Below are 20440 nucleotides of genomic sequence, written 5' to 3'. Positions count from 1 at the left end.
ATAACAAGCGGCCTGATCATCCATCTATTCTCCGTTCACTGCTCCGAATCGACCAACCCAAGACGGTTCGGACAGTAAAGGAGAAGACTTCTACCAAGCACACCAAGTCTCCCGGGAAGGACTTGCCGCGACAGCAGGAGCATCAAAAGCGTTCGTCCAAGCATTCTCCCGAGCATTCTCCCAAGAACTCTTCGAAACATTCGTCCAAGCATTCTTCGAAGCACTCGTCCAAACATTCTTCGAAGCATAAATCACCATCTTCAGACCGAAGATCTTCGCCAAGAGATATATCAGAATCTCGCCACAGGTCTAGGAGGATTTCGACGACTACAAGAAAGACGCGGACAAAATCGTACGGGCATGCGGTACCGCAGAAGCGTGAAAAGGAGCATAGGAATAAGAATAGGCGTAGAAGGGCGAAAAGCGAATCAAAGCCTAGTTCGTCGTCGTCTTCTAGTGGAAGCAGCGGAAATTAGAAAGAATAGTGAAATGCTAAGAAGCAACTTTAGATAGCGCGAGAGGCAAGATGGGTTTGGGGTTGACTTGAAAAGCTAAAAGGAGGGCTCAAGTTTTACTTGCCTCGCAAGAGGCTACCGAGGCCCAAGTAAACAGGTTTTCGCAATAGTAATTGTTTGGACTAGTCATTTATCGAACTACGATCAGAGAAGTGTGAGCGACTTCATGTCTCCGAGGAATGAATGGAAACTTTCATGGAAGGCTTGGCATGAATTTCCGCGATGGTAAAGCATTCTTGTTGGATGTTTGCGTTGATGTGACTCTCACATCACTGCGCTGCATCACACTCTGATTTGATTCAAAGAATCAACTCCTGATTTAAAGAATCAAATCCAGCGATGTAGCCACGCATGCAAGTCGGAAAACGCGCGCCAGTTTCATTTCTTGGCCTTTCAGAGCCAGAACCTTTCTAGCCTTTTCCGTACGTTCCAAAGTCTCAAAACGCATGGCAGGGCTCCCCAGCTCTTCCTCTGCACCTGAGCTGTGGACGTCTGCAGGTTCCAGTATCGCCTTGCAAAACCCGTCACCATGCAGCTCTCCCTCCTGGCGAAATCGCGCCGCCGCCGCAAAATCCGTGCCAAGCTAGACGAGATCGCGCGCATTGTGTCTTCCCCCCCGACGCAGGACGAGCCGCAAGCGCTGTTGTCTGCGACCGATTGCGCCGTCATCACCGAGCATGGCGACGTCATTGTCACCACGGCGGGGTCTTCGAGTCCTTTCGAGGCGGTCGCCCCCAAGATCCGCGACATCCGCGCCTCAGCCGCTGCGCTGTGCGAATATGTCGGCCGACAGAATACTGATGTCGTCCATGTGAGGGGACAGCGAGGCACCTTGCACGCATATCTGCTCGGCGCACATACGCTTGTCACGCGCACAGAGGTCAGCCAGGGAGTTAGGACTTTGGACGCTGTCGTGGCGAGAGTGGACGAATCCTTGGGGGTTGGGGGGGTAGGACGCACCCTCATTGACCAGCTTGCTGCTATGTTGCAGGAATTCTAGGCTTGCAATGTTTGATCTGTCTCCGCTTTTTTACATGTGTTCGCTACTGCCATCAACGGATACTTCCTTCGCGCGCAATACGACAGCATCAATGCTCATGTATGAGCCCCCTCATCTTGGCATCGTGCAAAAACTGGCAGTAGGGGCATGACGAAAACGATGCCCCCCACTTGCGCTTCAGTAGCGGTGGCGGTGGCGGCGGCGCCTCTGGCAATATGAGCACGTCGAGGACTTCACTAAGGAATCCCTCAAACGCTTTGTCATCCCTGGGTACTTGCACGTACGTCAGATCGCCGGTCAATGCCGCGGAGATGTCGCCGTTCTCGGTCGCCGGAGTATGGAAGTCCTTAAGCGTATACACCACAAGGCCCATGTCGCTTACGGTGCCTTGTAGTAGTTCCGACTGAGTCGACGGGTTCTCGATGGCCAGCGCGTACGCGTGCAGCTGCCGCGAGTAGGTTAAGGAGGACTTCGCCGCTTGAGAGGTCTTGAAGTCTATCACGCCGAACGTGCCATCATCGAAACGGACGAGGCAATCAACCTGGTGCACAGACGTCAAGAGGAACGGGAACGCGTGCGAGTGTTGCGGGGAAGTGTACACAGCGATTAGGTTAGTTGTGTGCGGCATCTGATTTGCAAAAGATCAGTTAAAACAGAGTATATTGCCGCCAAGAAACCGTACCATTCCTCGTATGTATACGCTATCTGTGTGACCTGGTGGAGTTATTGGCTTGCACTCCACCCAAGCATCGGTATCCTCGCACAAAAACGTCCCTGGTTTCATTTCCGGGATAACCCCCTGCGTAGGTAAGCCCCTGAAATGTCGTTTCATACCCAAATCAATTACGCCAAAGATAGATGGAAACGGCGCGCGTGGTCTATATAGCTTCTTGTGTGCCTTGAGGTAGAAGCAACGCTTGCACTCATTCCAGAGAAATGCGAAATCTGATGGCGCTAGGCGGAAAGGCGCGACAGTGTTTTCTGATGGCTTCGAGTGGGGACGGACGGGAGCGGCCGTTGCTGCCCATCGGACTTGGCTTGTTTTCCGGCCAGATGCACAGAACAGCCGAGCGCCGCTCACGGTAAATGCCGGGATGTGTCGGGGGTATGGCATTGCAGATCGTGGTAGGTCCGGGAATGCTGAAGTCCTGGGTGCAATTGTGCGCGTCGACCGTTGGCAACTGACGTAGAGGTTGAATTGAAAGAAGTTTTGATCTGTGACATCACAGATGTTCTGAATTTTTCTGATGGATTGTTAATCTTCCGTAGTCATTAAACTATTTTTTTCTGTTTTTTTTATTTATTTCCGATGGAAGGCTCTCTCATTTTGAAGTAAAATGCTTAGGTATGTGGCGAAACCTTGTGATGGGAAGCATGGGCCTACATCATGGGAAGGTGCGTGAGCGGTTGGCGTGTCAGGGATGTCAAGGGTATTCTGAAGAGTGCTGCTTGCCTACGTAAGTTTGTCTCAATCGACTGCTCTAGAGGTTCTCGGAATTGCTGTAGAGCTTTCAACACGAAGGAAGATTCGATTCTAGGATAGCGAAACAAATCAGTCCGGGCTCTCGAAATATGACATAGCCTACAAGAATAGCATCCCATCATAGATGAGCAAGTGTAGGTATAGGACTGAGAGGCCTCTTGGATGGCGGAATAAATTCTAAGTGACGTCAAGATGCACCGAGATCAACATTATTCAGGTAAACAAGCTAGGAGATGAGCTCTAGAGCTCAATTAGAACAGCTATATCTGATCGCTGGCGGTAAGGAGTATCGTTTTGAATCGCAGTTTCTATCCTAGGCATATGTACGGGACTTTGGCATACGTTAACCGTGGATCTCTGTCAATTGCTGGATCATTACTTGTGTTTATGGTCTGAATACCCGCACTCATCGAGAAAAAAAATACTGTTGTACATTATCGCCGGCAATTTTCCTATCTCGCCATGATGGAGCACCCTGCTTTATCGTTTAAGTAACTATAGAAGTGAACCGTGCCTCCGCTATTCACTAACAAGTATATGGGAATATGTCACTGAGTACAATAATGCCGTGAACAGGTAACAATAGCCGGCAGAGTTAAGACGCTATCGATTCAAAATAAGGACATGGACGCAGTCATGTTTGCTCGCTCACGTTCTCACCGTTAAGTTCTATGCCTACCAACTGCAGTGTATGTATCGACTCCCTAGCTGGTCGGACAGGGAATACTTGGAGGTGCATTGTGTCAAACATCCAACCGAGCGCTTGCTTCCGGCTACTCACACCCCGTCAAAATGCTACACGCCTGTACCATCGAAGCAGGCTTCTTGCGCAAGAGCGAGAGTAAGGAAACATGTATTTTGCATAAAGACGACTGTGAGGTGTGTGTTTCTGTGCATTATTGCAACCACTCGGAAACTGAATCTCGGACTCCCAGTTGTCTAACAGCAATTGATAATCGGTTCACAGCTTACCATGAGAACCGTGGAAAACGATGAGAAGAGCCAGTTATTGTATATTGCTCGTAGCTCTGGCTCGATGGAAGGTCATTTTTGTCTACTCTCGAATCATGAGTTCCCTCCCTTGAATAGATTATTCAGGTTCTTTTGAGTACCCTCATTCGGGAGCGAAGGGCGGCTGGGATTTAGTAGACTCTAGATCGAGCATGCTGTCGAAGGTCAGCAGCAACTTCCTCCTTCTCCCGATAAATCAAATCAGATATCCTCCATATTTGCACCGTAGATCCTCCTTCCCCAACTGTTTCGCTGAGTGACGCTATGCACCAGGGGTCAGACTCGCTGGGATGCCACTCAAAATCGACGATCTTTGAGGGAGACTGGGTGTGTCCGACATGTCTGAACATCAATTCGGGGCTGACCGAATACAAGCCACTTGAGAATGCCGGCCGACGATCTGTTTCCTTGATGTTCCACAGTAGAACTTGCCCGTCTTCACCGCCGGATGCCAAAGTGGCCGGAACGTACTTGTTCCACATAACATTTGTCACTTGATTCGAATGGCCATGAAGTGTTTTAATAGGCTTTCTCTCCCCAAGTGCATTTGTCAGGTAGCGTCTATCCCACACTTTGATTAAATGATCACTACCGCCGGTGATGATGAGGTACTGATCTGTTCCACCTGCATCACAGCAGTTGATATCTCCGACGTGAGCTTTCCGAACCGTGCTTGTCGGCCTAGCGGTTGTTCGCGTATCCCACAACATCATTGCCGAGTCCCGCCCAACTGAGACCACGATGTTTCGGTCATGTGAATTGAAACTGACGTCTTCTACGATATTGGTGTGTCCCAAATCTGGTGACATGTTGCGTCCTCCTACCATACGCGCACGGGGCATCAACTCTGGTCCCATGCTTTGGTAATCTTTAAGGCACCACACAAGAACAGAGCAATCCCTGCCGCCACTCACAATCCATGTATCCGCCTGACCAGCATCGCTGTCCAGGTTTGGAGGTGGAGCGACATCTAGGGCATAATCTGCATCGTCATGATGTCCAACTAGTGTGACAGTGGGCACGCTAGCTGTCATTTCGTCCTTCGCTCTTGCTGGTTGCATATTGAAGTCCCAAACGAACAAATGAGGATTATCGGTATGCGTGATAACGACGCCAGGTGCGGCGAGGCGTATCCGATTGACTTCGCCGGGGTGGATAATTCGCTTGCGAAGCCAGAAGCTTCTTGTCGACATTTGATCGGCCCTCTCTAAGACAACAGCCTCATTAAGCCATGGTTTGGCTATGTCTTGGGGTTTGCACGAAAGCTCTGGGGTGACCTTGACATCGAAGTGCAGGAGGGTATTGGGATCGTTCTTGGAAGGTCCTGTCCGTTCCGCTAAATACAGGGCGCGCGTGATAGACGGGGCGCCATTGCTTATAACGGTGCGTTCTCTTGACCTATTCTCATCTGGGCTCAAGGCTCCCCAACGCAACGCCTCGTGTGGCCAGACCAAGTTGCGAGAGGAAAGCCAGTCGTAGAGCAAGGGTACGTGTTGGTCTTTCCATATTTCGAAGCGCGCATCTGCATTCAGAGAACCCACAGGTTGGACAGGCGTTGGCATGGCAGCTTCCCGGTGAAGGCGACAACTCTCGTAGACTTGAAGGCGACGACCGTGGCCTTTGATGCGATGCCGAAGGTCGCTAGTCTCGAGGGGACTACAGCGGCTTTCGCGCGGCTTTCGCGCTGTGACGGGGTGCGGCTATGGTTTGAGGAATTGCTGAAGCTGTCTTTGATATACATACTGTACGGCATGCGCCCCGTCCAGGTGTCTCTTTGATCCGTTTGCCAATCGTGGAAATAAATTTCATAATAAAAATTTCGACTCCTCTCATTGCGGCCCCGCTCTCAGTGAGGTATTTTTTTGTGCTCTTTTCACATATGTTGACGCGGACAGCACCTGCCCACTGCGTTTCTCCTTTATTCGTTTAACGAAACCTGCGAAGCGCACAGCTTGAAGTACCATGAACAGACTTCTGTTTTGCAACGTCAACGTTTTCCCAGCTTGCCGCTTCTCCGGGAGAGCAACTACTATCGCTCCACACAAGGCTAAATGTTCGGCATCTTCGGAAAAGCCGACATCAGGCCTCAAAGTTGGAGTTGCAACGGCTTTGTTCCGGAGGCGATCTGCACCTGCACAGATGGAAGTGTTGCTTGTGAAGCGTGGAAAGGAGCCAAATATGGGTCTTTGGGCTCTACCAGGTGGACGGGTGAATGATTATGAGACTCTTTTCGCTGCAGCGCTGCGTGAATTAGAGGAAGAAACCGGAATTTCTAATGTTAGCGTGCTACCGAACCCGGTCGATTCCACAGTCATCTCTGTCGGGAGAAATCCAGTTTGGAAGTTGCATGTGTTTGTTGGATATCAAACGGATATCAAGGAGCCAGTTGCTATGGATGATGCGGCGGACGCTGGATTCTACCGGATTGAAGACATGGAGGCGATGTCCACAGTTGAGGGGCTGCACGAGAAGATCACAAGGGCAGAGCGTGTACTGGCCGCAGAAGGGGACACTCAGCCAGATTCAGTTGAAACTCCTGAGAATCTGCGGTAGTGAGGTGAGCACCTAACTCTGTTCTGAAGCACGTCATCGAGACCGGCTCAGCAAACTCGGAATGAATGTACAATACTGTATTTATTTACAAAGCTGTGAAAGTCAACTGCGACTTCAAACACCGCAGGGGTGGTCACCAACACCTGTCACGATCTGAAATGACCCTTGCTCATTCAATCGCCGCCTCTGAGTTCGTGGGCTACACCTTCCTCCCAAAGTATTGCTACCGTCAGCATCATCCTCGTTTTCTACTTCTACAATTCCGTCTACAATGTTCGGGAAGGACACGACAGATGCTTCAGGTATAGGATTCGTGGCGAGTAATTCAGGCTCCGGTGTTATTTCCAGCACATTCACGACATGCACATGCAGCCCTTCTTCGTTACTTTCTGAGCTGAGAGGAACAAAACCACTCACTGGTTCTTGGTCCTCATTTTCGTCTTGGTATTTGGTATAGAATTGCTGCAAAGTTTGATCCTCCAAAACCCAACTTTTAAGCGAAAAGGGTGCTGCAACGGGGGATGGAGGGTCTTCGGGAATGGCTTCCGCAATGATTGCCGATGGGTTTCGTTTTGTCATCGAGTCTTCGGATGCGTATCCTTGACAGACCTTTGGCAAGATGGCAGATAGTATAATGTCTGCTGGGAGGCCTGAGAGCAAATTGGAGCCTTCTGATGTTGATACAGACTGCATTAAGGTATCAATGCTCTGTTCGGCATCGGTCTGCCTTCCTTTGGCTATAACGCCAGCCATGACTTGCAAGGCATCTAGCTGAGATAGGCCGCCGAGGGTGATGAGAATGTGCTTATATGTTTGCCAGTCGCGATACATATTCCACATCATGGAATGGATCAGCTCAAACTTTTCCGGGGTCGAGAAGATGGGACGTTGAAATCTGCGTGCGAGCAGCTCGGTCATATCGGAGGCGGACAGGTAACAGAGAGTGGTAGGTACGATCCACGGACCCATCCAGACGACGCGATCCAGGACATGGTCCATCAAGAGTTTAAAAGTGACGACATCACATGACTCGGCGACTTCCTCCAGAACGGAGTCTGTCAGGCGGCGTGCTAGTGCTGGTGCGAGCTCGGTGCGGAGGGTGTCCAGGGCGACCTCATCATTGGCCAGGTTGACTAGGAGAAACAGTAAAGCGCGCTCGAACTGCTCCCAGGTAACCGATGTAAGGAAATCGAAGAGGGAAGCGGGCATGCTGACGATGAAGACATTGCGATTGAATAGCGCGGCTGCAGCATTTGCCCTGAATGAAGATTTGTTGGCGGCTTGCCACAGGAATTTGTTGACGTTATACTGCATGTCCGTAGTGGGGTACAAAGAGAAAGCGGAGAGGCCATGAGAAATGCAGCGCAGTGCGCCCACGCGTTTAAGGGCTGTCTTTAACCTCAAGCGAGAGACGGGTGGGAGACTCCTAATGATGCGTCGCCTTTGTGGATCGTACGCGGGTGGGCTGGTGATATCGTAGGTGACGACACCATCTGCCAGGTCGTCTGCGAAAATGAGGCGAGAGTCAGCAGGGAGTGCCATGAGTTCAGCGTCTGTGTAATCGCGGAGCGGCGACGTGCGGAAGTCCATTGTGACTGAGCGAAACGAAGGGGGGAAGGGGAGCGAGGGGGAGGGTTCCCAGTGCAAGTAGGGCGAGAGGTCGTGAGGGAAGGAGGTTTCGAGGTATATAAGAGTGGAACGAAGGTGCAAGAAAGGGAATGAGAGTCTTTCGGATAGGACTGTGAGTGAGAAGAAGTGGAGGAAGGGGATGACGAAGGGGAGGAGAGTTGTTGACGGTGATATTAAAGGCAGCGGCGTGTTGCCGGAAGGGGAGTTGGGGAATTAGAGCAGGAGGATCTGTGCTTGTTTGCAGAGGGTGGCATGCGGATCATACAAACAGGTTTTCGTTTTCGCTAATTGGGTCGATTATTGTGAAGTGGACTTTTTGTGTAGCCCATTTCGCACAATGACATGCTGGGGCTCCCTCCCGGGGCTCTCTTCCGGGGCTCCATGCCATGTTGCCTATTTGGTGCGTCGCGTCACCATCTCCACCCCCTGTGCACTGGGCATTTGCAATGACCTCGGTCACCAGTCCGCTTCACTTTATTCAAACCTCGCGAGACCGTAAAACGACCTCATGACTTCGCCATGCCACTCTCGATCGTAGCTTTCGTCCCCACTCTGCCGCGCCTATGAAGGTGGTGTGCAGGTGCATTTCCATTCGCCGCAGCCGAGGCACGCCGCGATTGTGTAACGACGTTTTCATGCATGCAGCACTGCGACGGCGTTTGCTAAAGACAATCTTCGTCGTTTTACGTGCCCCACATTTACAGTTTAGTAGTTTGGCAATCCGCAATGTCTATTTGCCAGGGTGCGGTTGCTCTTGAGGACCCTCAGATCAAAGCATGCATGGGACTGTGAGGTTGCTCGCGCGACCTCTTCGCCTCTCCATCCCTCGGTGATTGGATACCTTTACGGAAAACTACTTTTGTGGATTGGTGATCCACTCTGGGCATCTCCCAACGTAGGTTCTACAGTACTGTGTGTGTCTCAGGATGGGTCTTAACATGCTCGCACCAATATAACAAATATCTTTGCTTGTTGCATGGAGCAGCGTTAGGATTGTGGTTGACCGTCCATGCTAAATGACGGTCAGCGCATCGTGCAGACATGCGGGTTAGTTACCCGTGCGGGCTACCCTTCGAAGGGTAGTTACCCTCCGAAGGGCTTCTACTGTACGAGAGATGCGATGGTTCAAAAATCACCTGGAATTGCTCTGAAAATACTCTGAGTAGCACTGTATTTTTATCTCGAGTTTCTCCTGCCGCCAGCCTTGCAGAGCTCTGTGTAAGGATCCGTAACTTTTTTCAAGGTAAATTTCTCTCGACACTAGCAAAACACCAATCGCAAGCGAATTTCCAACTCTTTTGTAAATCCAAAACACTGACACCATCTGACACCATTACTTTAAGACTCTCAATGTCAAGCCTTAACGGCGCCCTCCCCTCAGGTCTATGTATGTTTCACTGTATGTTTTAGAGCGTGTCCGCCGTGCGCCCATCTCCCAGCTGTCCAAATGTCACAATGCCCCTGATTTGCTTCACGCCCCCCTCCCCCCCTACATCTTCAATTGCACGTAAACAAGGATGCAATGTGCTCGACATACTGTACCCTTGGGTACTGCACAGTATTCAACTCGGCAACATGAAAGTTACCCTTCATCATATCTTCATACATTCTTGCTCTTCACGTATCCCCGCCGTCCCTGTCGTACGTTGTCTCTTGTATGCCCAGCTGTTGACCACCGCATGACAAGCCTGCGCAATGCGTGCTCCGTTTTCCCCAATAAGAAACACGATGCCGCCCCCATTTCACCTCTTGAGGACGGTGCCATCGGCTTCGGTAAACCCAAGGTGGTCGCCAGTTGCTCCTCGACTACCAGAGCATTCCTATGAAGTCCACGCATGGACACATGAAAGCATCTCACATGATGCTGGTTTGCGACTGTTGTGAGAGCAGATTGTTGCAATGTAAGCACAATAGGAAAGTAGGGATAAGAATATTATTCTATTCCAATACAGTCGACCCTACGCATTAGTGCCGCCCCGTGTAAGAACTAATAATACGGCACTAATTCGGAGCGGCACAATCAGATGGCAGAGCCACTACCCGGCCAGAACTCTGTTACTAGAGTCTGCTGTTGTTGCCTTTGACCCTGTCTCTCATGCCTAGCTTCTAGAAAAGCTCGTTTTGCGGACCTCAAGGGCGATAAGGCATTGCTCACATCGCACTCCACACCCAGACTCTCCAAAGACCCAAACAGCCTTGCTAGCACTACAGCACTCGGTACGGCCCGCCTCTCCGTAATTTCATACTCGCCTTCTGCCACACAATCATCCATCATAGCATCACTGGCAGACTGATTCTGTAGCTCTCCACTATAATGTATTGAATCGCAAGCATCACTAATAGAAGCTTTTGCCACAAGCTCATTAGTCTCGATCTCAATCCATTCCTCCACATTGCAGGGTGCAAAGGCTTTGTTCCAAGCGTTGTAGCGGTGTTGGTCACAATTTGTTGGAGTGAAGGAAGAGAGCGTTTGATGTTTCGGATGGTTCGCTCTGAAATTTTGAACTGACGCATAACTGTGGTATTCGCATTCCCGACCTGCAGCAGATGCCCAACCTCGATTTTCTGTGCAATCGTAAGGCGCGTACGCTTCGCTTGGCGATCTTTTCAGGAATCATGTTAGGGTCTGTGAGTGAGGTGCCATCACCACGCATGAGGAGTGGGCGATGACGACGTTATGCATGACACGTGGCAGAACCTGTGTCTGCCGGTTTTTGCGGCACTAATTCGAGGGTGGCAATAATGAAAGGGGCACTATTGCGCGTCCCCCTCCTGTACTGTACTGTATGTACATTATACAGTAAGGGTACTGTATGAGAGCGACGCTGGTGTATTGCAGTACCCAAGGGTACAGTATTTCTATTTTCAACGTAAAGAGAATGGTGCCCCGCTGCTTCAGTCGAAATTTTCCAAGCAAGTTATCGATACGCGTCTCATAAGCCTCTCCGCATCGTGATATTGATTAGCAGGTTTGTGTTTGTAGTCATCGCAAGATATTTTTCCTAATGTCTAATCTTCTAAGCAGTTGGTCGGGATCGCTGGTTTTGACGCGAAGCACAACATTCCGGTAATGTATTGGAAGCTGGCATAGGAGATGCAAACAGTTTATATCCTATGGAACGCTATTTGTAAACCTGTTCACCGTCACGCCGGTCACAAAGCCGTCACTGGTATCGTTTGAAATCAAATCAGCTGCTCAGCGCCTCTCAGAAGGGAAATCAGAACGACAAGGTTGTTGACTACTAGTTCATTCATTCACTCCGTCATTAATATTTCGTTTACGCACTTCGTCGCTTGTTCGTTTTCCACCTCTTTGCCCTGACCGCTCCGCAATCTGCCTGAGGCCAAGTTTGGACTTCCGCGAAAATCGTATCCATCATGGACCCCTAAATCGGTCATCGACATTGTGACAAGGCATCAAGATTTGGTTTGCCGTGTGAGATGTGAATGGCAATTCTGTGGCAAAGTTCCTCGGGAATCAGATCCAGCCATAACACAGGTTGCGGACTAGATTGGCAAAGCTGTTTAGTTTTCGATGTCACTGTGTCTTTGCGACTTTTCTGCATCTGTAGCCTGCAATGTTGAGGGTGGAGCATGACACTTTCGCTTCATACCAGAGATGTGAATCAGTTGGGCTGGAATATGCATAGATGAGGAGCTTTTGAAAGTATGTTCGACATATCGTTGGAGCAAGAGGGTGGAAGTAGACTTCAGAGTCGTGTTAAAGTGCGAAAGCCAGGCAGGGAGAGTGGTGCGGCAGGCCAATTTGTGCCGAAGAAATGGGATTTTATGGACCGCGCGACTTAAAGAGTTAGAGTGACGAATCAGACTGGTGGTTTATCTCCGCTCTGAGCAAGTAATATTTCTATTGACGCATCACGGGAAACCGTCAGTTCCTCCGGTGATACTTGAAGTTGGGGAGATCGAATTTTTGTAGATCCCCTGGTGGAAAAACAGACGAGTTCCAACACTCACGTCGAAGGGTGCATGTGCTCTAGAGTGCCATAGGCAAGCATAGTGAAGTTGCCACAACAGAGCAATCCAGTCTACGCATAAGAATGGTAATCGAAACTTTTGAACGCAGGGCACGAAGCTGCCGGAAAAGTAGTGAGAAGCTCAGTAAAACATTCGCATCCTGACAATGCTGACAACATCTAGTACTCAACCGACCCAAAAACAACCTTTACATGACCGGTACTGGGGCGACTGGGGGCGGAGGCGGGACATACTCCTCCTTTGGCTCGTGAACCGTAATGGTATCTGGCAATGGCTGTTGCGGCCCAGTCTTTCCTGTGGGATCGTGCGGAAGCATGATCATGACCTTGATGCCGAGGACCCCCTGGCGCAAAAGGACGTGGCGGTAAGCGGTATCTACATATTGCTTAACGGGGTTTCCAGACGAAATCATGTAGCCGTCGCTGAACTTCATCGTCTTGGCACGCTGCGCGCGCAGCTTTCCGGACACGGACACGGAGCAACCCTAAATACGCGGAAAAAAGGAGGACAGAAATCAGTTAGCACAGTGCGTGTTCAAGTAACGCATGCACGGATTCCAAGCGCTCAAACAAGCACACAGCTCGCCAACAGTAAGATGCCCTTAAAGCTTACCTTCGCGCCATTCTCCATCACAAATCGAAGCACACCATAGCACGCCCTCCTAACCGCAAGTCCTCCCACGAGCTTGTAGCGCAAGCTCTCTGCCTGGGCAATAGCGCACAGGCCACGGTTGGCGACCTTCTCGACAAACAACTCGACCGAGTTTTCCGGGTAGGCAAACCTCTTTTGGACGACGGCCGTGAGCTCGCGAATACGGCGGCCCTTCTCGCCTAGGACGGCTTGGGTACGTGTGGCACGGATGACGACCTCGGTCTTGGAAGGGGTGACACGCACTTCAACGCCGGAGTAACCCTCCTCGGCAAGTTCGCGCGTAAGGAGCTCATTGAGCTCGGCGTAGAGTACGCCGTCCGCGACGAACTTCTTCTTCTTGGAAATCTGCGCAGCCATGATTACAGGCGGTTACGATGGCACGGAGGAGGAAGTGTGGCGTGTGCGAAGGAAAGTGAGGGATGGTGCAGTCGGTGCTATAGGGATCTGCAGGTGCCAGCGGTGCGGTGCGGGCGGGAGCCCTGCGAAATGAGGGTCGCCGACGGCACGATGAGGGCATTACAGTATCTAGGGCAAAGCTTTTCGGGATGGTTGAATTGAAACAGGACAATAAAAATTACTTTTATCTCAGCAGATTACTGCAAAGTGATTCGCTAATTTCGTCGCGTCGCATTCAGCTATGTAAGGTCATATTCACGAGCATTTTACCTACTTGCTACGTCTCCAGGCCTGTCCCAATCCTCTCTCCGAATCTCCCTCTCTCCGTGTCCCACTTTTTCCATTATGCGCCTTCCTTCTCCTGCAGGAGATGAGCCCAGTGGAAGCTCTTCATCTCCCCTAAGCTTCCTTGCCCCCCTTCCCCATTTTCCACCAGTCTGCTAACCTTGCCCACCATGGTCCCCTCTGTGACCTCCACCCTCACGCAAACCGGCCAGCGCCATGAAAACGACCCCGCCTCCCTCGTAATCGTGTGCGCCCCCTCGGCCCTGTCCAAAATGATGGGCTCTCTTCACCCCGCCGGCGCACTCTACGAGAAGCCCGTGAATATCCGCCGCGCCCGCGACGCCCATGCCACGTTTGTCGCTATGCTGCGTCGCAAAGGCGCCCTTGTACGCGACGTGCGTGATATACTCATCGAGCGAATCGACTGGTCCATCGGTGACCGCATCGCCCTGGAGAACCTTGCATTTACGTGCCTGACTTACGCCTTTCATTATCCAGCCGCAGAGGAGAGCGACGTGGAAGGCAAGGCGAGCATACGTAGCTCACCGACTAGTCTGCCCAATAAGGCAGAGGAGTATTACATCAGTGACCAATACAAGAGGAAAGTGATCGAGGAGATGGGTCAGCAGCAGCTCGTCGATATTATTTTTACGAATCCCACCGTCACTGTCTCGCCGTCCGCAAGGGATACGGGGTTTACTGCGTCATATCACTTTGATCCGTTGAGTAATATTATGTTTGTGAGGGATCAGCAGATCACGACGCGAAAAGGGATTGTGATGGCTAGGCTCAGCTCGAAGCAGCGCCAAAAAGAAGTTGATATTATGGAGTTTTGTTTCAAGAAGCTGGGGTTGAATGTCATTGGTCGTATTCCGTGTCCGGGACGTATGGAGGGCGGCGACTTCTTCCCTGCAGGGGAAAAGCTCTCTATTATCGGAACTGGACCAAGGTCTGATCTAACTGCCGTCAAGTATTTGCTCAAAGAAGACCTTCTAGGTACCGAGCGGGTGGCCATTGTTAAGGATCAGTTTGAGCGAAGGCAAGAGCGAATGCATTTAGATACAGTTTTTAATTTGCTTAGTAATGATTGCTGCGTCATGTTAGAGGAAATGATAGGTGAAAAAAGTCCGACAAGAAGACTGGTTGACGAGTACGTCTATGAGGGATCTCGGCCTGCTGATGGCGCCGATCTTGGATTGGAAGTCGGAAAATATGTCCTTGTGCGAAGGAATGTTGAGTTCTCTCAGTATATGCAGGATCGAGGCTACAAGATCATACCGATATCTGGAGAGGAACAGCTCAAGTACGGCTGCAACGTTCTCAACCTTGGCGAAGGAAGCATTATTTCAATTGAGAAGAGCACGGCGCGTCGGATTGCATCGTCTCCGCATTTTCATGGCACGGTTGAGTTTTTGGACTTCAGCGCGGTCACTTCTATGTACGGTGGAGTGCACTGTGCGAGCCAGGTCGTCTTGAGAGGCGCTCGCTCTCTTGACGTATCAACAAAAACAAGGGAAGCGGCAGAGATTTTGCCACTTCCAGCCACAACCTTCACGGATGACGGGGTAAGTGGAAGCAGTTAGTTTTTGGTAAGCGTTTCAAGCTAGAAAGCACGTCGATCACCTCTGTATTGTCAATAATCTGGAGTCCTACGCCGACGTTATTGCACATCTCAGCCTAAAGGCATCAAAAGACAGACTCTAATTTTGTAAAGCGAATGTTTCTGGCAGTCAGTGTTTATGGGCCCGAGAATGAAGGCATTGGGAGTTTCCACTTGTAGCAATACACGACAAAGAGTTGGTCTGCACCCAGAAAATGAAGTCATGCACCGACCTGCGCCTATGCCTGGGAAAGGCCTAGTTTAGCGTCCTGCTTGCGTGAATGTGATGAGAGCATACTAGCCTACCTCCTCTGGTTTGAAAAATGTGCAAGTACACCTCTGTCCTTAGTGCCCGAGAGGGGCCGAGCAGTACATTCAAGATTGTGATGAAACCATGTTTTCCAGCTGGCAACAAGTTAAGTCGATAACAGGCTGAGTTGGTAAGTTTTGGGCTTTTTCCAGACCCAAGGGTAGGTAGCCGGGGCATTGGTGGGTCAAACGTGACTGCAGCAACGGAGCAGAAGTGCGAAGACGATACAAAAGTGCCGCAACTCGACGCAATTGCCCCTGCATGCTTTGAATAGTCGCTTCTCTATTCATAGGTGTACGATTTTCATAGCCCAAGTGATAATCAGTATCAAAGCGCAACCGTTCTAGTGAGTGATTACACGCAATCATTGTGGCTACAATGCTCTCGATTCGATCTAGAGGCTGTTCGTCTTGATCTTCCATGGACAACTCAAATTGCTTCAGCCGGCCTCCCATATGCTTGAGAATCTCAAGGACTTCATGGAGGTTAATCCGCATATCGTATAACATCAAGGACTCGAGTTCTGGTAGACCCTGTACGATACTAAGAATGGACCCGTCAGGGATATCGCAAAATTGATTCGTAGTCCATATGTGTTTCGATGAACGTATTCGAGCTGCATGAGCTGGAGGATGATTCCAGTCCAGGCTGAGAAAACGAAGACCATTAGCGGAACGTGCAATCTCAAGAATAGCTGCTTCAGCACCTGGATCAATGTACAAGCACAGTTTCCGGAGACGATTGCATTTTGCGATTGGTAGCAAGGCTTGCACACCGATGCTTTCAATAGAGCACAACGTTGTGACGGGACTACCGATTTTCTGGGCCATCGCAATAGCATTGGGAGCATACTTGATGATCACGGAATCCAGTTTAGCGACCATTGGCATTACTTCCTCTGGAACGTCTCTGTCGATGTGCAACTCTCGAAGCTGAGCAAAAGCCGGCATGTGCGCCCAGAAACCGAAGTCCTTATTTTTCCCAGAACGACTGCATAAATTGTAGAAGGCGCAAGATAGGTTCAGAGAAGAGAGGTTGGGGCAGGACTGGGCAAGAGCACCTTGCATTTTGTTGAACCGTGATATGGTGCGATGTATACAAATTTCTCCATATCTCACGCAGCAATGCAGTTCAAGTTTTGTCAGATTCAGAGAGCGTAGCGTTGACAGTAAGTGTCCGTAAGAGCGTTTTGGTCGAACCCTGACACTGATTTCTCGAATAGACGGAGAGGAGTACACAGCGTTCAGCTCATCTGCACAATCCAAAATACATGCTCGACGAAGAAAGGGCGCCGTCAGTAGAATGATGCGGCTCGGGGAGCAAATAAATGGATTAGGTACACTTGTGAACATGCGGATAAAGGATAAACTCTGAATTTCATCCCGGAAGATATCTGTCCACCTTTCTCCATATTTAACGACCGACGCGACATCAGCGTTGAGGCTGTACGAGAGTGCAGACATGACAGCTTTTTTTTGGCAAACGGATGATTCTGCCAAATGTAAGGAATCAAGATTTGGTCTGCCGTGTGAGACGTGAGTGGCAATTCTGTGGCAAAGCTCCTCGGGAATCAGATCCAGCCATAACACAGGTTGCCGACGGGATTGGCAAAGCTGTTTAGTTTTCAATGTCACTGTCTTTGCGACTTTTCTGCGTCTGTGCCCTGCAAGGTTTGAGGGTGGAGCATGACACTTTCGCTTCATACCAGAGATGTGAATCAGTTGGGCTGGAATATGCATAGACGAGGAGCTTTTGAAAATATGTTCGAGATATCGTTGGGGCAAGAGGATGGAAGTGGTCTTTTTAGAGTCGTGTTAAAGTGTGAAAGCCAGGCAAGGAGAGTGGTGCGGCAGGCCACTACCGTGTGTACCAAAAAGATGGGAATTTATGGACCGCGCGATTTAAAGCGAATCATCCATAGTCACTCCAACTCTTTAGTTGGAGTGACTTTGGATGAATCGGGCTATCTGTGCGGGGTCCTACATCCTGGTACAGGTAGAGTACGTGTCACGTATTAACAGCATGAACAGAGGTTCGGTTAAGGATCGAACCTCCGTGACGTCGGACATGAGTGAATTCCTGGGGTGGGGGGGAATTGGCGGGTGTCGGCGGGGCGAAACGTGAGAATTACGTGTGTAGTTGGGCATGGCTCTGGGGATACTGCGACATTGGCGGGTGTCGGCGGGGCGAAACGTGAGAATTACGTGTGTAGTTGGGCATGGCTCTGGGGATACTGCGACCAAGTGAAGACTTTTACTTTCCGGGTGCACTGTGTTTGGCTATGATTGGCTGTTTTTTCGTAAACAAACCCTGGTTCAGGATACCGTACGCGCACAGCGCTGTGCCGGCTGAGGAAACTCCTCTCAGTTCCATCTCGCGCAAGAGTGTAACATTCAACGAGCCGAACGGCGAATGCGTTATTGCGCAGGTGTCCTTAATTGCTTCAACGTTGAGGAAAGGCTAAGAATATGATTTCCTTTGCGACAATTCCGCCTGTCAATACAGTGCAATGCTGATTTTTTTTCAACCCTAACTAGACGGGGGGGGGGGGGGACAAACAGCACGTTCTGGAAAAACAGAAGCGATGGGAACAACTACCGTAGCCCTACAAATGCCTTGGCTGTACGACAGGAGCAGTACCAGCTTCCCCCGATCTCAGCACCATTATATGATGACGTGTCTCTAGTCCCTGACGGAAGAATGCAAATCTTTTTGCATACTCCACCACAAACCGTCAAACCCTTCTTCACGAGGTGCGCGCACGAGGGACGAACACATATCTTGTTGCAAGGTGTATTCTATACTGGGGCAATGCGCAGTAATCCTCTGACAGATTTTCCGTGTGCACATCGCGTGATTTAAGTCAATTGAGACTCCCAAAATTCTGCAAAAAAGCGGTGCTCATTCAGGGGTCATCCCCACCTCGAGCACGTGCTCGAAACCCCTACTGAATAATCTGAGTTGTTGGTTCACAGAATCGGGGGAGAGCCTTTGTGTGCCACATGCTTCAGACTTGTGAGCAGCATGAGAAGACAAAAACTGTGGCTTCAAGCGATGACAGCAAGGTATAACCCATCTCTGTAGCACGCCCCACGTTTGAGTCGCATGGGTACAGCTCGTTCATAAGCCTGCATGAGGATGGAGAAAGGGCCAAAAAAGGGTGAGACTAGTATTCGTGTCCCGGGAAGTTGTTCTTGAAAGGAGTCTTCATGCCTACCGTGGATATGCTGTGCGTACGCACGCTAAGACGGTGTCATAGCGTTTCAAGGGAGATCCACTGTACCGTAAGCAGGGTTTCTGTCAATACTGAAGAAGGTATTTGCCCCGAAGCGCGTACTCCCAAAGGTCGCATAGCGGAGATTTCTTGCGTGTCCGAGATCGCTGTGCAAATGCCCAATTCCACTATTATACTATGCGACCGCCTCTCATCTCCTGCACTCTGGGCTTCACGATGAAAACTATTAAAGGATCACGCGAATCTGTAATGTAGGGTAGGTCGCTGCTGTTCTATGACTATTCACTTTTACCCAAACAGTTCTGTTAGCGTGACATTTCTGACGCACACGCAACACTTGTCAGCATCCAACAAACTGGCCCCAGCGATCCATTTCCCCGTCAAAGAAAACGCCGTCACTGTTGCAAAACTCGTCCTCCAAGGCATGTTCTTGAAAACATGCCTCCTCTTCACGGGGCCGTCCCTCCACCTCCTCCGCTCCTCCTTCTGCTGCTCGACCTCAAAGCCGTCCTTCTCCCCGTCCATCTTAACCATCGTCAGCATCGCATTCGCATGCGGCGACGTCGCCACATGCACTCGCTTCCCAGCCATATCAAACAGAAACGAGTACATAGGCTGCTTTGTCACAAACCACGGATGCCTCGTAGCCCGCCCGAACGACAGCGCCTTGTACGACGCCTCCCCTGGGCATGAGTGGATGCAATTCAGCAGAAGCGCAGACTCATGATACTGCCTCCTCCGGCTTAGTAACACCTTGTCTTCGCCGAACAAATGCGCGGTCCCGACATGTAGAACAAGCCCCTGCACCGCGCTTGTCACCGCCGCACACAAGCCCTGCGCAAACGTCCCAGGCGACATTTCCAGCCAGTCGCATCGCTCCCGAACCGGCAACGCGCCCCTATCCCCGCTCATCTCAAATACTGCTGTGACAAAGCGACAGAGTTTGGTCCTCGCAATCTCGCCGTCCACGCTTTCCACCCTGAGCACCTTCTTCGCGCAATTGACAACCACAATGCAGTACCTGCCGTTTGGCGAAAAGACAACCCTTGCCCAGCCCAGAGCCGACCAGCGTCTCGGATAAATCTTGGTGACCTCAGAAATGCTGATAACGCAGGACTCACGCACGCTCCAAACAGTGAGATAGACCTTCGACGGAGAGCCCGCAAAGACGACCCAGGCCAGTCTCTCCCCGTCCGGCGACAAAGCGGCGGTACCGCCAACCCCCGTGGCCATACTAGAGGTTCCTAGGATGATACGCAGGGCCGGGCCCAGGTGGAACTCGGGCCCCCTCACCAGCGCAAAAACGCCCGCCTCCTCCTGCACACGAAACAGCAGGACCTTTTCCCTGGTGGCCAGCAGCAAGACGCGGTCGTCCGCGGAGAAGCAAAGTGCGGACTCGACGTCGAGGCCGGCCTCGTCCGCGTACGGGCACGAGTTGCATAGGGGGTCCCTGGGGGCGCGGCGGCCCTCGAGCACGTCCCACGTGTCGTAGGCGGCGTCGAGTGGGACGTGCAGGGCGTCGTGCACGCGGGCGTGCAGCATGTGCAGCAGGCGCAGGTTGTTGTCGTACGGAAGCACGGCGACAAGCAGGCCCGTGCGCGACACCGCCAGGTGAACGTGCTGCTGCGCGGAGCGGCGCGGCACCATGCGCAGCGCCTTGGACGAGGCCGACGGAAGAGACACGGAGAGCGTGAACTGCTGGCGGCGCTCGACCGCGTGTGTGTCGGTCAGGAGCGCGTACATGGCCGGCGACGGGTGCGGCCACAGGACGCGGAA

At 51.1% G+C, this 20440-nt stretch overlaps 6 protein-coding genes; 1 reads left to right on the top strand and 5 right to left on the bottom strand.

Moving 5' to 3' along the window:
• Window positions 1-1513: 1513 nt before the first annotated feature.
• Window positions 1514-2143, bottom strand: CHC_T00005969001 (hypothetical protein). XM_005717783.1 is given in 2 exon segments: window positions 1514-1603; window positions 1604-2143. 1 exon segment carries the CDS (start codon window positions 2141-2143, stop codon window positions 1604-1606), a length of 540 nt encoding a protein of 179 aa, XP_005717840.1. The 3' UTR covers window positions 1514-1603.
• Window positions 2144-3467: 1324 nt separating this feature from the next.
• Window positions 3468-5571, bottom strand: CHC_T00005968001 (hypothetical protein). XM_005717782.1 is given in 2 exon segments: window positions 3468-4140; window positions 4141-5571. The coding sequence occupies 1 exon segment, from the start codon at window positions 5569-5571 to the stop codon at window positions 4141-4143; it is 1431 nt and encodes a 476-aa protein (XP_005717839.1). The 3' UTR covers window positions 3468-4140.
• A 724-nt stretch (window positions 5572-6295) lies between these two features.
• CHC_T00005967001 (hypothetical protein) lies at window positions 6296-8535 on the bottom strand. Its single transcript, XM_005717781.1, has 3 exons — window positions 8505-8535; window positions 6683-8301; window positions 6296-6502 (listed from the first exon to the last, which is right to left on the bottom strand). Exons 1-3 carry the CDS (start codon window positions 8533-8535, stop codon window positions 6296-6298), a joined length of 1857 nt encoding a protein of 618 aa, XP_005717838.1.
• Window positions 8536-12006: 3471 nt separating this feature from the next.
• CHC_T00005966001 (hypothetical protein) lies at window positions 12007-13278 on the bottom strand. XM_005717780.1 is given in 4 exon segments: window positions 12007-12374; window positions 12375-12671; window positions 12800-13195; window positions 13196-13278. The coding sequence occupies 2 exon segments, from the start codon at window positions 13193-13195 to the stop codon at window positions 12375-12377; spliced, it is 693 nt and encodes a 230-aa protein (XP_005717837.1). The 5' UTR covers window positions 13196-13278; the 3' UTR covers window positions 12007-12374.
• Window positions 13279-13689: 411 nt separating this feature from the next.
• CHC_T00008387001 (arginine deiminase) lies at window positions 13690-15102 on the top strand. The gene has a single exon (XM_005717779.1). It carries the CDS (start codon window positions 13690-13692, stop codon window positions 15100-15102), a length of 1413 nt encoding a protein of 470 aa, XP_005717836.1.
• Window positions 15103-18874: 3772 nt separating this feature from the next.
• CHC_T00005965001 (hypothetical protein) lies at window positions 18875-19897 on the bottom strand. XM_005717778.1 is given in 2 exon segments: window positions 18875-18952; window positions 18953-19897. 1 exon segment carries the CDS (start codon window positions 19895-19897, stop codon window positions 18953-18955), a length of 945 nt encoding a protein of 314 aa, XP_005717835.1. The 3' UTR covers window positions 18875-18952.
• Window positions 19898-20440: the final 543 nt, after the last annotated feature.

Source organism: Chondrus crispus, genomic scaffold, assembly GCF_000350225.1.
Source record: "Chondrus crispus Stackhouse genomic scaffold, scaffold_33, whole genome shotgun sequence".
NCBI classification, from domain to species: Eukaryota; Rhodophyta; class Florideophyceae; order Gigartinales; family Gigartinaceae; genus Chondrus; species Chondrus crispus.
Note: the sequence above shows the minus strand (reverse complement) of the source record. Positions and strands in the feature narration are given on the sequence as shown.

Excerpts from the sequence above, each read along its gene's own strand:
- CHC_T00005969001 (XM_005717783.1), bottom strand. The coding sequence starts at position 2,143 with ATGCCGCACACAACTAACCTAATCGCTGTGTACACTTCCCCGCAACAC.
- CHC_T00005965001 (XM_005717778.1), bottom strand. The coding sequence starts at position 19,897 with ATGGCCACGGGGGTTGGCGGTACCGCCGCTTTGTCGCCGGACGGGGAG.
- CHC_T00005966001 (XM_005717780.1), bottom strand. The coding sequence starts at position 13,195 with ATGGCTGCGCAGATTTCCAAGAAGAAGAAGTTCGTCGCGGACGGCGTA. Across the intron at positions 12,672-12,799 it reads TGATGGAGAATGGCGCGAAG|GGTTGCTCCGTGTCCGTGTC; the intron begins GTAAGCTTTAAG and ends CCGCGTATTTAG.
- CHC_T00005968001 (XM_005717782.1), bottom strand. The coding sequence starts at position 5,571 with ATGCCAACGCCTGTCCAACCTGTGGGTTCTCTGAATGCAGATGCGCGC.
- CHC_T00005967001 (XM_005717781.1), bottom strand. The coding sequence starts at position 8,535 with ATGTCATTGTGCGAAATGGGCTACACAAAAA. Across the intron at positions 8,302-8,504 it reads CGAAATGGGCTACACAAAAA|TCCTATCCGAAAGACTCTCA; the intron begins GTCCACTTCACA and ends TCTCACTCACAG. Across the intron at positions 6,503-6,682 it reads TTGGTGACCACCCCTGCGGT|TACACGCTCTGCCCTTGTGA; the intron begins GTTTGAAGTCGC and ends TTCTGCGGCCAG.
- CHC_T00008387001 (XM_005717779.1), top strand. The coding sequence starts at position 13,690 with ATGGTCCCCTCTGTGACCTCCACCCTCACGCAAACCGGCCAGCGCCAT.